Source organism: Watersipora subatra, chromosome 8 (assembly GCF_963576615.1).
Source record: "Watersipora subatra chromosome 8, tzWatSuba1.1, whole genome shotgun sequence".
NCBI classification, from domain to species: domain Eukaryota; kingdom Metazoa; phylum Bryozoa; class Gymnolaemata; order Cheilostomatida; family Watersiporidae; genus Watersipora; species Watersipora subatra.
Genome location: NC_088715.1, coordinates 1,155,233 through 1,170,315, shown reverse-complemented (window position 1 = coordinate 1,170,315; position 15,083 = coordinate 1,155,233). Strand labels below are relative to the sequence as shown.

General features: G+C 36.8%; 1 protein-coding gene across 1 annotated transcript; it reads right to left on the bottom strand.

The window, feature by feature from the left end:
• Positions 1 to 272: 272 nt before the first annotated feature.
• LOC137402077 (serine/threonine-protein phosphatase 6 regulatory ankyrin repeat subunit C-like) lies at positions 273 to 6,557 on the bottom strand. Its single transcript, XM_068088550.1, has 4 exons — positions 6,541 to 6,557; positions 3,676 to 4,360; positions 1,572 to 1,733; positions 273 to 648 (listed from the first exon to the last, which is right to left on the bottom strand). The coding sequence occupies exons 2-4, from the start codon at positions 4,352 to 4,354 to the stop codon at positions 557 to 559; spliced, it is 933 nt and encodes a 310-aa protein (XP_067944651.1). The 5' UTR covers positions 4,355 to 4,360; positions 6,541 to 6,557; the 3' UTR covers positions 273 to 556.
• Positions 6,558 to 15,083: the final 8,526 nt, after the last annotated feature.

The window sequence follows — 15,083 nt, the reverse complement described above, 5'->3', positions numbered from 1 at the left end:
TCCTCAGTACTATACTAACAATGGACTAGTGAAACAATAACATAGGAAGTTACCTTCTGCCTGCTGCTGAGTATCTCTCTGTAGAGCTGAGACTGACTGGTTGCTTTCTATTTGTAGAGCGGAAAATTTCTGGTCACTTTCTCTCTGTAGAGCGGATAATTTCTGGTCACTTTCTATTTGCAATGTTGTAATTCGTTGTCTAGCGTCATCCAAAGCTGAAGCAGAGTGAAAAAAAACTTGTTGATAGATATTCAACACTCTCATAGCTCACGTTTGACAATGACAGAAGATGCTGAATACATTGGTGAGTAGATGTACCTTAGCACATTTACATGCTAACGAGGCTTTCATATGCATTGTCAATTACAGAAGGAACTGAATGACTGGGCATAAAGGCAAGAATGTAAATGGTAGCGCAGATACTGAGGGGTGTAGAAGCAGGGACGTATGTAAAAGCGCAGAGGCAGTGAGTGGGTCACAGAGGCAAGTGCCTAGAGGCAAAGGCAAGTTCCCAGAGACAGAAACAAGCTGGCCTGGCAGGTGTGGGTGGACGAGCTCAGTCTTGAGCCGTTCTATAAATATACTCTATGTGCGTTGTATTTAATAGCGTAGAGGCTGGCGATCTTGCACACAAGTAGGCGGTCAGATCTAAAAAAGATAACGATTTGTGAGTTTCTAGCCGCAATTCCTAAATCAGTTGCGGAATGTACACGTGAATTAATTTCGGCGCCTACAATATAACTGCGCGTTAATAAGACCGTTTCTACGCAACTACAAAACTGCTAATGCTAGTTGCACTGAGTAGTTGTAGTAGGCTGTTGTTGTAAATGGTTTGTAGTATATTTTTGAATAGAGCTTGTACATTGATAGTATTATTACAAACTATTACGTATGTACTACATTGCAAAACGGTTATTTTATATGACTACAGCAGGTTTTGGCTTGCCCACAAAACAGTTGTACTTTTTCTTCTAATTACAATACAAATTTGAACCTGACTTTTTAGCAAATATTAGTCTAGCTACAAAACAGTTATAGTTCTATTAAATAAATCCATTACGTCCATGGTACTACTGATAACATATAATCGCCAACACAGCTACACAGTTTTCAAACCGAGTTAGGAACTGCAGGCTAGAAACTCACGAATCGTTATCCTTTTTAGATCTGACCCAAGTAGGCAAGCTGATTATGTGGAGTGTGATAGAGTCATGTACTCAGCAGTGAAATTGCGCAATCGGCATTTACTTGAAATCAAAAGCACATGAGCTTCATGGACTCATGCAAGCTTGCGACAGGTCGACTGGCTGACTTCCAAGTAGGTGGGGCAAACAGGCAGTTAGGTGTTTTTTGTAGTATATGCATTGTAGTAGTACTGAGTGTGTCAAGCGCAGAAGCCATTCGTGCTCAAGAAAAATGAAACTTTTTAAAGAGTCATAAAACTTTGTAGTTATTGCCAGCCAAGCTAAACACCAGCTTGAATGAATGACTCACTAGTCTATCCCCACTGACCTTTCTTCTTCAGTACTATGCTAACAATGGACTAGTAAGACATTAACATAGGAAGTTACCTCCTGCCTGCTGATCAGTTTGTCTCTGTAGAGTGGAAAGTTTCTGGTCACTTTCTCTCTGTAGAGTGGAAAGTTTCTGGTCACTTTCTCTCTGTAGAGCGGTAAGTTTCTGGTCATTTTTTTCTTGCAGTGTTTTAATCTGTAGTCTAGCGTCATCCAATGCTTCAATAAAATAAAAAAAGAACATGTGAATAGTACATAGAGACACATGAAGGGTGTAGAGACAGAGGGGTGTAGAAGCAGAGGGTTGTAGAGGCAAATGGGTGTTGAGGAAGGCAGGCACAGAAGCAGTAGCCTACTAGCAGAAGCAGGCCGGCCTGGTAGATATGCTCAGCAAAATTCAGACTCGAGCTGCAAGCATAAAAAATTGTCTTGATCAGCCCGGCTATATGGCCGACATATATTTATGCAGGCTGGCTGACAAGGGCGGGCCGGTTGGCAGACAAACTCCATATTAGTGCAATCAAGTCAAACACTCGCCACAATAACACGCAATGGTGGTCGACTTGGAGGCGAAACGTGTGATCTTTGTGGATTAGGCAGCATAGCGTGTGATCATTTGTCGACTCGGTGAAAGTGAGCAGGCTTGCTTGCAGACAGGGCAATCAATTTGTCTATTTAGTGACCTGAACATATAACCATTGTCTCCTAGGAGGCAAAAGCGATCAATCATTGTCAACTCAACTGACTCAGCTAAACCGGCAGACGAGCTGACTGGCAGGCAAGCACGATCAAGCAAGCGGTGGACACAGCAATGTAGACACAGAAATAGCAGGTGCCAGCAGGTGTGGCTGGTAAGCAAGCACACTGGCAAGCAGAGAGACTGGCAGGCAGGCTGCTAAGCTTCCCACCTGTTTTAAGAGATGAGAGTTGCTATATTAGCAGGGTTGGAGCCGCTCAGCAAACCAAAGGCTACCTATTTGCTCCAGCTTCTGGAGAAGTGAAACTTACTGCATACATGCACTTGCCTTCCTGCAGGCGGGCCGCTAAACAATCATTTGATCAACAAGAGTTTGGTATACCAAAAAATAGCTGTAAAAGTGTTTAGTTGTTGCCTACCAAGCCAAACAAGAGCCAGTATCTGATGTGTATAAATGTGGCTTGAATAAAAGCTTATAAGATAAAAAAGCTCATTTCACATCTACCAGTCTTATCGGAATTAAGGTTACATGCATCGAGTAAAATTAACTTTGATGTTGTTTGGTAAGGAATTCTCTAAGCAGCCCCAATAATGAAATTCTAACATAACTCAGCACCATAGAAGCTGTTCCTGTTAGCATCTGCCTTAGAAAATGGAACCAGACATTGTCTTAGAGTTTGTAAAATAAGAAATAGTTAATCTAATTTTAATCTTTATATCAAAGATTAGTATTGTTATATAATTAAAGTCTGAATATTAAAGCAAGGGGCTGCTACAATATTTACTTTAGTCTGTCATCCAGTTTACTACTAAATATGACAAAGGATAGAGTCATGTTATGTTAGGAACAATTAAAATGCTGTGGATAATCTACAGCAGGGTAAAATATGGTTACAAAACTTTCTACTTTCTATCAAAAACTGCTGCATAGATGATTAGCTATTCATAAAAAAGAAGGGTAATGTTCAACATCTAACCTCAGCTTGAAGGAATGACTCACTAGTCTGCCACTGCATACAATAATCATAGTATTATTACTATTGTGTTAAATTCTTCACATCTCAGACATTTCAAAATACAGAAATATTAACAGACAAAATAGTGTGGAACACGAAAGTCAAGCTACTGAATCTGCCACAAGGAGTTGATATTTAAAGAGCTGCTAACATCACTTCAATCCTACCAGTTTTGAATAATAATATTAATTTAAATACTCAGACTATAAACTGTTCAGCTGAAGGCTGGAGACAAGCAGCACTCTGTCTATGCAAAACTCGGTGAGTTTACAGGAAAATAGAGATGCAATTATCCAGGGTATGTCCCAGAGTTCAACAGTAAATGTATACAATGAATAAATTACTAGCATTTAGTTTAGATTTTCAGTAGAAAGTTGCTGAGACTGAAGAGTTTAGCAGTAGAACAGTTCAAGTGAGTAGCTGGTATCACACTGTATAACAGTCCTACCTTCTAATACTGACTTCAGCTGCCATCTCCTTAACAGCTCTGATGATTCCTTCTTTCCCCAATACTCAGCTTCCTCCAATGGAGTCCTTTTGTCCCTATTCTTTATGTTGAGGAGTGAAGAGACAGTCACTAGAGACACGGATCCTAACATGACCTTCAGAGCAGTTGTCTCTCCCCAGTATGCTGCATGGTGTAGTGGAGTGTTGAGGATGTTATTCTGTATGTTTAATAGGGAGTCTCTCTGTAGTGAGGAGAAGCTGTAGAGGAGACACTCTAAACACTTGCTACTTCCACACCCTGCAGCCAGTGCTATAGCTGTGGTACCCTTGTCAGTCTTCTCAGATACAAACTTGTACTTCCTCTCATCACTCACTGTGTCCATCAGTAACTCTACACACTCACTGTCTCCCCTCTCTACAGCAAGGAGTAGTGCTGTATATCCATGCTCCTCCTTCATCCAGAGCAACTCATCTGCTGTTCTTCTGATTGGTGAGAGAAGCAGCCGACAGATTTCTGTGTGGGCTCCTTCTGCAGACACCATAATAGCTGTGTATGAGTCATGCTTGATAGTAATCAGTAACCTCAGCAGCTCAGCTGGTTGGACTGACTCTAAGGCTGCCCTCAAAGCACTAATCTCTATCTTTCTCTCTCTCACATACTTCTTCAACAATCCTTCCATGTTTAACTGTAACATATGTACTGCACTCTATTAGCTGCTGCATACAGTAAAATATGATAGAGAAATGGGTACAAAATGTGACTCAACTACATAGTTGGAAAGCTGCCAACCATAACATAATGGCTGCAGGTGAACCCTGGATATTTACAAAATATTATGGTGCGTTTACACTGGCCGACACCGACTCCGATTAGATGCCAATACCCCGACTCAGACAGGTACCTCTGACATTTCACGTATGGGTGCCGACACCGACTCCCACTTTACATTGCAACGATCAAACGATTTTTGTCGGTACCAACAGCCAATCACAGCGTTTCGCCGTTCTGACCTTCACCCGACCACGCGAAGACGAGTACACATAAAAATCAACGCGCTTGATATGGAAAATTATATACTAGTACTACACTACTACTACTGTTCCTACTACTACCGCTAGAAGCAACTACTGAATGCCAAGCAATGAATGAATGATGAGGCAATGAAAATCCGAGCAAAGAACTGTACGTACAGAGTAATTACAATAAATAAAATGAATAATGAAGAAGATTGAATGGTGAATGTATATTTGTGGTAGTAGTAGTGTGATGGACGCCGGGCCAACACTTTACACTTCTTGTAATTATTTGTTTGTATATATTTTATTATATGAGTTGACCTTTTTATTCTCTTTTTATTGCCTTTTTATTGTTGGCCTTGTTACTCGTTATGCTATCAATTGTCGTCGTTTATGTTGTTATATCAACGCACTAGCGGGCCTAATTATTGGCCATTTAAACATTGCTAGCCGGTGTTCTCGCCCGGTCCCGTTAGCCGAAATGGGCAATTTTATTGTATATAAGGGAGCAACGCTCACTTAGTAGACAGAGCAAATGGCCGTACGCTCCTCGGCTGGTGAATTTCCTTCGCTAATAAAACATTGAATGAAATCACACGCAATTTATTTCTGTATGACATAATCTAAATCGTGCCAAGTAAGGGCCGGCAAATTCCTTTACAGTAGTACTAGTAGTAGAACTAGTAGTAGAACTAGTAGTAGTCGTACAACTGGCTATTCACTTTTAATTAATTTAAATTAAAGAAAAAACTTGATTTTTTGGTACTCTCGCATTCACATCGTTGCTAGCCATGCTAGTTCACTATTAAAAAAAGAACGAGGGAAAGTTTAATGACAGTCTTCTAGCCTCTCATTAAACCTAGCCCTTTCGTTTCAGAAACTTAGCACTGTCATTAAAGCCTAGGCTCATTTAATCAGAGGCTCCTAGCTTCTGATTGGCTGATGAGTGTCCGATCTGTCGGTGCAACCGGGCACTGCTGGGTATCTCCGACACCGACTTTCAGGTCGGTGCCGACACCGATCTTTCTGTTCACACCTACCGACACCGACTCATCAAATTTGTCTGTGCACGACAAAATCGGTGACAAAATCGGCCAGTGTAAACGCACCATTAAAGGTAGGCCCAGGGATGTCAACTTTGGCAGAGCTGAGAAACATCAGAGCCATATAGTTTCACAGAGTCCTGTGACCAAAAGCCAGAAACAAAAAACGCTTGATTCCAAACAAACCCGATCGACATACTGGTCTCTAATGGAATATTCATACCTCGCTCTCAATACCGCTCTTTTGTGCATTTACGTTTTTACAAAAACGTTATTAGCACCTTTTTGTAGGAAATTTTGTTTTCTTTCAAATGGTTCATAGTACAACAATCAATTTAAAAGCGACTAATAATGGAAGTAGTTTTTGTTGATTAATGTTGCGGCTTCTCCATTATAACTTATATAAAAATAGTGGGCGTGGCCTGTTTGTTTGGAATCGAGCTCCCTCCCATATATGCTTCTGTTGGTCGCGGGATTCTGTGAAACTATACGACACTGTTTACAGAGTATTAAAGGTAGGCCCAGGGATGTCAGACTCTGTCAGAGCTGAGAAACATGAAATATCTGTAGCAGGAAGTGATTGCTAGTCTGATTATGACTGAGGAATGAGACCAGAGCCTCCTGACCTTAACTTAACCTCACTACATGACAGACTCTATGAGTCTCCTCAGGGTATAGAGTGATAGTCTCAGGAGGTCAGAGTTGTATTATAATCACACTGACTCAGTGTCTCTCCTCATCTACTCTATTATTCCCACTAAGTACAATAGCAACAGATGCTAATATAATATATAAGTTATACTTACCAGTTGCTATTCTGTTTGTCACCTGCTCTGACTACTACAGGCTTCTTTATAGCTTGTGGCTGGTTATAATAATGTTATCTGTCTCCTGATTGGCTGAGCTGATAAAGAGTTAGTCAAACAGTGATTCATGATGAATTTATCAGATATTGAATAAAGGAACAGGAGCTAGTTGTTACTGCAGCTTCACGATTGGCTGGTTATACAGCCTTGAATTGTTTCACTTTCTGTTTAGTATTTAAAGTGAAGTTTATCTGCTTAATTTCATATAATAAAATAACAAACATTATGTTACTTTTACTAGTAACAGAATGGCCACGGTCACTATAAATATTCACATTGTGACCGCTGTCAGTAATGTGACTAATAGCAATTTTGTATACAATAAACCTTTATACAATCCGTGTTGCTACAATTGAATAGAACTCAAGATAAATATCCATTGTTGATTAACATGTAGGTACTGAGTACAATGTTTTATATTACATTTTAGTAATAATCAATCACAAACAGTAAATATTTAATGAAAACATTTAAAGACTCAAGTAAGTACATGTATGTTAAATATTCCAGCATATCAGCCACTCACACTGAGCTAGCAACAACAGTGCATAACTTATAGACACTTGCTAGCCAATGCCACACATAGTAATATAGCTAGTGGCAGGTACTAGTCAAGGTCTACTACCCTAGGAAACATCTGTATTCGCCTCATCTAACTTTCGCGTTTTCGCGGTGTCATCCTCTCGCAAAAATTGCATGAGCGAAACTAAACTATCATAACAAACGAGCAAAAACGCCGGGATTAAATAGCTTCATTCATTGATACTGTAGAATGGAATTATATAACAACATTGATTTAACCGTTTTTAACGACCAATATAGCAACATTAAATTATAAACCAACAAAATAATTCGACTGTCCAAATTTATTACGTTATTATCTTGCAATTAATTATAATTATTTTCCCATTAAGAATGATTTATCATGATAGGAATTTGATGTCAATGCACACGCATTAGTAGCATTATCGTTTGTTGGGGACATCAATCAATGCAGTGAGCACCGTGTGATGAAAGAAAATAAGACACACTGACACTCGCAGTACCTACTACACAAGCAGCATGGCTCTGGAAAGGTTTGGATTTACCACTGACACCTCTTTAATAACTTGTAATGATTCAGAAGATGAGGCAATAGAGAAAGAGTTAGCTCTGATAAATATCACTAATGAAAAATGAAGAAAGGAAGTCATAATAACTACACACTGTGCAGTAGCTGTAGTATTACTAGCAGCTGTATCATGTATGTATTTGTATAATTACTGGAAAAAAGATGTTCAGCAATTATTAGCAGCAGTTGAGTGTTTGGGATACTGTTAAAATTAATACCTATACATAACACCGCTGATCGTTAAAATTAAAATACGTTAATGTAAAAACAAAGCTAAATTGTGACAAAAACGTTAAGATTTTCAGCGTGATTAAATTCCATTCTACAATAGTCCAAGAAACAAATGGCAGCAAGCGATCACATTGCATTATCGATCTCGGCCATACAATTCTACCTGCGATTCACAATTACAAACTAGTCCCAAAATGAAAATATTTTCTTACCGGCAAACCGAACCTGAGGAATATAATTATGTTTGTTCCACTGCATTTATTTTCACATCATTATATTTTCGCAATCATCAGAGCTGCGAAAATAAGTTGCAGCAAAACTTTAATCTGTATGCTACTCACGAAATAAACACTAGCGAAATATAAGTGTCCTAGAGTAATTAAGGCAAGTGCTTTTCAGATAAATTCCAAAATACCAAACACTTAGTTTAAGGGCAGATAATAAACAGCATTGAGATCAAGGATGCTTGGAAACTTGTTACACTTTTCAAAGACGCACCAAATTTTGCTTGAAATAAGGATTTGTGTGCCCATTGCAAAATGTGGCCATTGTTGTGATAAGGTACACCTGCTTACATCAATAAAATTCAGCCCATACCGCAGTTCATACGATCAAAACGGTCGATAGACGCGTGTAGCTCATCCACGAAATCGGTCGTGCTTCATGGTCGCCTGATCTCGTCGATGGGCGTTCTACGACGCATACGGTCGAAGTGTCCCTAACGATTCTGCACCCAATGAAAAGTTGCGTTTTATCTCTATATCTATGCTGAGCCGTAGATTTTTTTGTTAGGTGCGCTGTTGTATTCGGACAGCACCGCTTGCGAAGGGATAAATATTTATTATTTTGCTTGACAATTCTTCAGCACTAATAACTTGAACACAACGCTTCGCAACACTACTAAACTACTAAGTCCCATAGATTTTTGCTCTTGGAAACGCTCAAAGAACTTGTGAAGTCTGGTCGTGTCAGGAGAAACAGAATGAGAAAAGGTCTGTACTTTACCATTTGTTATATTTGACTATAAACCATTATTTTTTTGTTATTATTTACTAAAATTAATATATTCAATATCATAAATAATTATTTATGTAGTAAAAGTTGGTTTATTCAATCTTGACTTATGATAATGGATGGGGTTGTATTTGGTAACCTTTGGTGAATGATTTTCTGGCTCCGTAAAAGAGCTAGTATAACAAAATGCCGCGACGAAAATGAAATTCTTTCTCTGAGTGACAGGCGAGACAGTCTGGATCATAGAGTTATCTCCCCCTAGAGTGATAACTGTGCATTCAACAACACGAGCGTTTCCGGTGCCAACAAGGAGCGTTTAGGCCACGCCCCTTTTTTGTGCTAGTCAATCGTAGTGATCGACAGAACAATAACGTCAGCCATGAGAATGATCATGAATTTCCAGTTAAGATAGTAATTATTGCTCATATTAAAGAAATGATGATTATAGTTTATTACTCTAATATATTCTTATTATTTAAAGCAATTCAATACCCACATGCATTGCAAAGGCACTGAATAGATGGTGTTAAGTAAATGAGTTATTGCAATCAGTTACTACAATGATATACAGCCCCCACACATGAGGGGCTGTATATCATTGGTTATTCATAGATAAGATAGATAGTCATACTGGGGTTGTATTACATTGGTGTGATGGGAAGCTAATCAACTGCCATCAACTGAAAGTATTGACATTGTATGGTGATAGAGTGATTCATTGTCACCTCAGTTCACAAACAGCCCTTGCATGTAATCTTAGATTTCAATACATATCAATCAAATACATAGACTAGCTTGAAGCAAAGATGTCCACTAGTTAGTGGACATCTTTGCTTGATGTAAGCAAGCAAAAAGTTTGAAAGTTAGAGTGGCAAATGTTGTTATATGTTAGATAAAAATAAATTATACTTAATTATACTAAATTATAATTATTTAAAAATAAAATAGACTTTTTTATTACCTTATTTATTAAATAATTTTTCATTGTAATCATAGCTAAACAGATTATATTTAGCCACTACTTGCTAATTGTTTTACATTTAAACACATTTACAATTTTATTTTTTTTCCTAATTTATTTCAACAAAACACTTCTTTCATGATATGAAATTTAAAAGTTGTAGTTGTTTGAAAAAGCTTGCAAACCTTAAGAGTTGTTTTCTTTTTCCTTTTAATTCATTTAAACTGGTTAAAAATATTTTCTCATGATATGAAGTTTAAAAGTTAGAATAGTAAATGTTATATAAAAATAAATTTTCTGTCCAAATACTTTTTTATTACTCGGGCAACACCGGGTAGTACAGGTCATAGTTGATAGCAGTTGATTTGCTTCCCATCACACCAATGTAATACAACCCCAGTATGACTATGTATGTTATCTATGAGTAACTGCTTGCATTACCTTCACTTTCACTCACTATCTATTCAGTGCCTTGGCAAGTCATGTAGGTATCAGGGATTACGTGTATGTCACAATTTCCATTTTCATAATTCATTTCCATATTATTTCTATTTCCATAAAAGTTCCATAATTCATTTCCATATTAATTCCATTTCCCTACTTCATTTCCACAGTATTTCCATTTCCATATTATTTCCATTCCCATAATTCATTTCCATATTATTTCCATTTCCATAAAAGTTCCATAATTCATTTCCATATTAATTCCATTTCCATAATTAATTTCCATATTATTTCCATTTCCATGTTATTTCCATTTCCATAATTCATTTCCATATTAATTCCATTTCCATAATTCATTTCCATATTATTTCAATTTCCATAATTCATTTCCATATTATTTCCATTTCCATAAAAGTTCCATAATTCATTTCCATATTAATTCCATTTCCATAATTCATTTCCATTCCCATAGCATTTCCATAATTCATTTCCATTTCCATATTATTTCCATTTCCATAATTCATTTCCATATTAATTCCATTTCCATAACTCTTTTCCATATTATTTCTATTTCCATAATTTATTTCCATATTAATTCCATTTCCCTACTTCATTTCCATAGTATTTCCATTTCCATATTATTTCCATTTCCAAAATTTATTTCCATATTGTTTCCATTTCCATAAAGGTTCCATAATTCATTTCCATATTTATTCCATTTCCATAATTAATTTCCATATTATTTCCATTTCCATGTTATTTCCATTTCCATAATTCATTTCCATATTAATTCCATTTCCATAATTCATTTCCATATTATTTCCATTTCCATAATTCATTTCCATATTATTTCCATTTCCATAAAAGTTCCATAATTCATTTCCATATTAATTCCATTTCTATAATTCATTTCCATTCCCATAGCATTTCCATAATTCATTTCCATTTCCATATTATTTCCATTTCCATAATTCATTTCCATATTATTTCCATTTCCATAATTCATTTCCATATTATTTCCATTTCCATAAAAGTTCCATAATTCATTTCCATATTAATTCCATTTCCATAATTCATTTCCATTCCCATAGCATTTCCATAATTCATTTCCATTTCCATATTATTTCCATTTCCATAATTCATTTCCATATTAATTCCATTTCCATAACTCTTTTCCATATTATTTCTATTTCCATAATTTATTTCCATATTAATTCCATTTCCCTACTTCATTTCCATAGTATTTCCATTTCCATATTATTTCCATTTCCAAAATTTATTTCCATATTATTTCCATTTCCATAAAGGTTCCATAATTCATTTCCATATTTATTCCATTTCCATAATTCATTTCCATATTATTTCCATTTCCATGTTGTTTCCATTTCCATAATTCATTCCCATATTAATTCCATTTCCATAATTCATTTCCATATTATTTCCATTTCCATAAAAGTTCCATAATTCATTTCCATATTAATTCCATTTCTATAATTAATTTCCATTTCCATAGCATTTCCATAATTCATTTCCATTATTATTTCCATTTTCATACCATTTCCATACTTGTAAAATAAAATTTCCATATCCATTTCCCTAAAACTATGGAAATATTTATTTTTATGGAAATGAAAAAGTAAACATTTCCATAATATGTTTAGCAATCCCTGGTAGGTATTGAATTGCTTTAAATAATAAGCATATATTAGAGTAATAAACTATAATCATCATTTCTTTAATATGAGCATTAATTACTATCTCAACTGGAATTCATGATCCTTGTTTAACCCTTCTCATGGCTGATGTTATTGATCTAGTCAATCACTACAACTGACTAGCACAAAAAAGAGGCATGGCCTAAACGCTCCTTATTGGCACCGGAAACGCTCGTGTAGTTATCACTCTAGGGGGAGATAACTCTATGGTCTGGATACCCTATTTCTGAGAAAAATTGAAGCGGGTCTCTATAACATACAATTAAATGAATTCATTAAATTTGCACTTGTTACACATGACACTAGAAGTAAGATATTAAGCCACCAACACCGAACAAATGTGTGGCGATTTAGCTTTTACAATCGCATTAAAAACCAAGTTAAAATATATTTTCCGCCCACAGACAATCAGACTAGTAATACTCACTGATATGCACAAATACTCATATATATCATTTATATCACCTTTGGCCTTAGACAATCGGACTGATGATACATAAATACTCGTATATATAGTTTTTACTACTTTATAACCCTCATTTTATGCCAACAACTATACTTTGATTCACTTTACTCAGAGCTCAGTTAATACTCGGTGATACAGGTTAATATACCCTACATGCCTTGAACTGGCGTTTAGGATCAATTGGAAAGTAAGTAATGAGACACTACACGTCGGTTCAGCAAGGCCCAGTGCTGGCTTTACATTTTTTGAGCATTTATCATGAACTACCTCACTGTCAAAAAGTTTGACAGTGATGCAGTTTTATTAATATGCCATGTGTAGCGTAATTATGGGTATCATGATTCTTGCCTAGTTGTTAACATGCATTGTATGTTTCAAGAGAAGAGGCAGAGTAAGAGCAAAAAAAAAGCCCAGGAGTGTCTCCATAAATTGAAGAATGCAATTGACAACAGTAGAATAGCAGCAACCATTTTTACAGGTGAGAGCCGGAGCAAAGTAAATACTATTATTAAATCAATGTGCTGTGTGTGCTTTCTATTCTTGTTTGTATTTTTTAATTACCAATATTGATTTTCATATTATAGATACGTCAGCTTGTGATATGGAAATTGGTGATGGCAGTGGAGGTGATGTCATAACAAACACAGGCTGCATAGGTAATAAAGACCCAGCACACCTACCACAGGGATTATCAGAATCAAGTGAATCGATTGGTTGCAGGCTTAATTAACCATACCCTTAGACCCATTTAGCAAAACTTATACAAGGTGGCTGTGCCAATGAATCATTGCACTCACATAATGATAGGACTGGTCAAGGTCAATCAAATCAAGTGCTGCCTACTGCTCAAATAGAATATCTTGAAACCTACATGTGGTCTCTAGAAAAGACTGGGTATGGACAGTTTTGGTCTATAGCCAATGAAGCTGGCTAGGTTTTGTGGCATTTGTGCATGGCTGGCTGTTTGTATTGCCAAAAATCTTAGACCTAAGGTCATTTGACTGAACAAGCCTGAATCTACCGCTATAATGAGTCTGCTGCAATCTGATTGGTCCTTTTCCATGTCTGGGAGGTTGTAAAATGAATATTTGTTTCCTCATACATCTTATAATTTAATAATATTCATGTTTAACTATCACACTGGTTGTACTATCTAATGTGTTATTGTAGATGAAACTATTTTGACCAGACTGAAGTCATTAAGACACCGTGAGAAGATTTACATCCAGACCCAGAAAGGGAATTGGGATCTTCATCGAGAGGAGATTGGGAGATTGTTTGCAGATGGAATGAGAGTGCGAAAAATGAGAGTTGGTGAGCATCCCCGTGTTATTCCGTTATCTGAGATGATCAAGAATATGTCGAATATATATATCACAAACTCAGAAGATAATAAAAGGCGATTATGTTTTTCATTTTTCATATAATTTTACAGATGATCGTCACTCTGCCATTCATCAGGTTTGCCCAGACTGCAATGGAACCGTGTTCTGTCCACCTGGTAGATATGAGATGGTTAGAATTATTTATTTTGAAGGTATGTTTTCAACTGAATTGATTAGTTATACTAGCAAAGGTTAGCTTTACAAGCACTAGGTTAGCTGTATTAGTATAGGCTAACCTAGGTTACCTGTACTAACATAGGCTACTCTAGGTTAGATGTACTAGTATAGGCTACCCTGTGTTACTTGTACTAACATAGGCTACTCTAGGTTACCTGTACTAACATGGGCTACACTAGGTCACCTATATTAGTATAGGCTACCCTAGGTTACCTGTACTAGAATAGGCTACTCTAGGTTAGATGTACTAGTATAGGCTACCCTGGGTTACTTGTACTAACATAGGCTACCCTAGTTAGCTGTACTAGAATAGGCTAATGTTTTTTTGTGTTTGTAAAAACTGAACTAATCTTTCAGGGATGGTCAGCCAAAAAATAGACGTTATGGTCTGTGAAGCCTGTTCGTGGTCTTCTTGGCGGGAGCCTCAACAGCTGGTCCAGTATGGACTTTGGCCTGTTGACATTGAGGGAAGAGCCTACTTCAACTTTAGTTTTCTTCTGAGTGCTTCAATCCTGCAGCACTGCTCGCCATCTCTAAGCCTTAAAAGTCTGTTAGATTCCGTCAGCTTTATCTCATCCTTGGATGGCGAGGTATTACATCTGATCGTTATGTTCACAGTGGATGTTAGTGATATCATCATTATATAATGTGTAGAGTGTCGAGCTGTATAGTCAGCCAACTTGTGCAATGCCGCATTTGTCATCAAGCAAGGATGCAATTAGCAGAAAAACTAGACACAGAGTCTTTTGTGACATTTCTTTGACTTTTCCATTAGATTTGAAAGGTGTTGTGTTGTTATTTAGAGTTTCATGCTCAAACAAGATGTTTTTAACTATTCAATGTCGGAATGGAGGATTCAAGAAACAGACTATTTATCTAAAGCTACCGGTGGTAGTTTGTTCAGTTGCCCTGCATGTTTGGACGAGCCCCATGCGATTCACATTGACGGGAATGCAAAACTATTTCACTATAGAGCTGC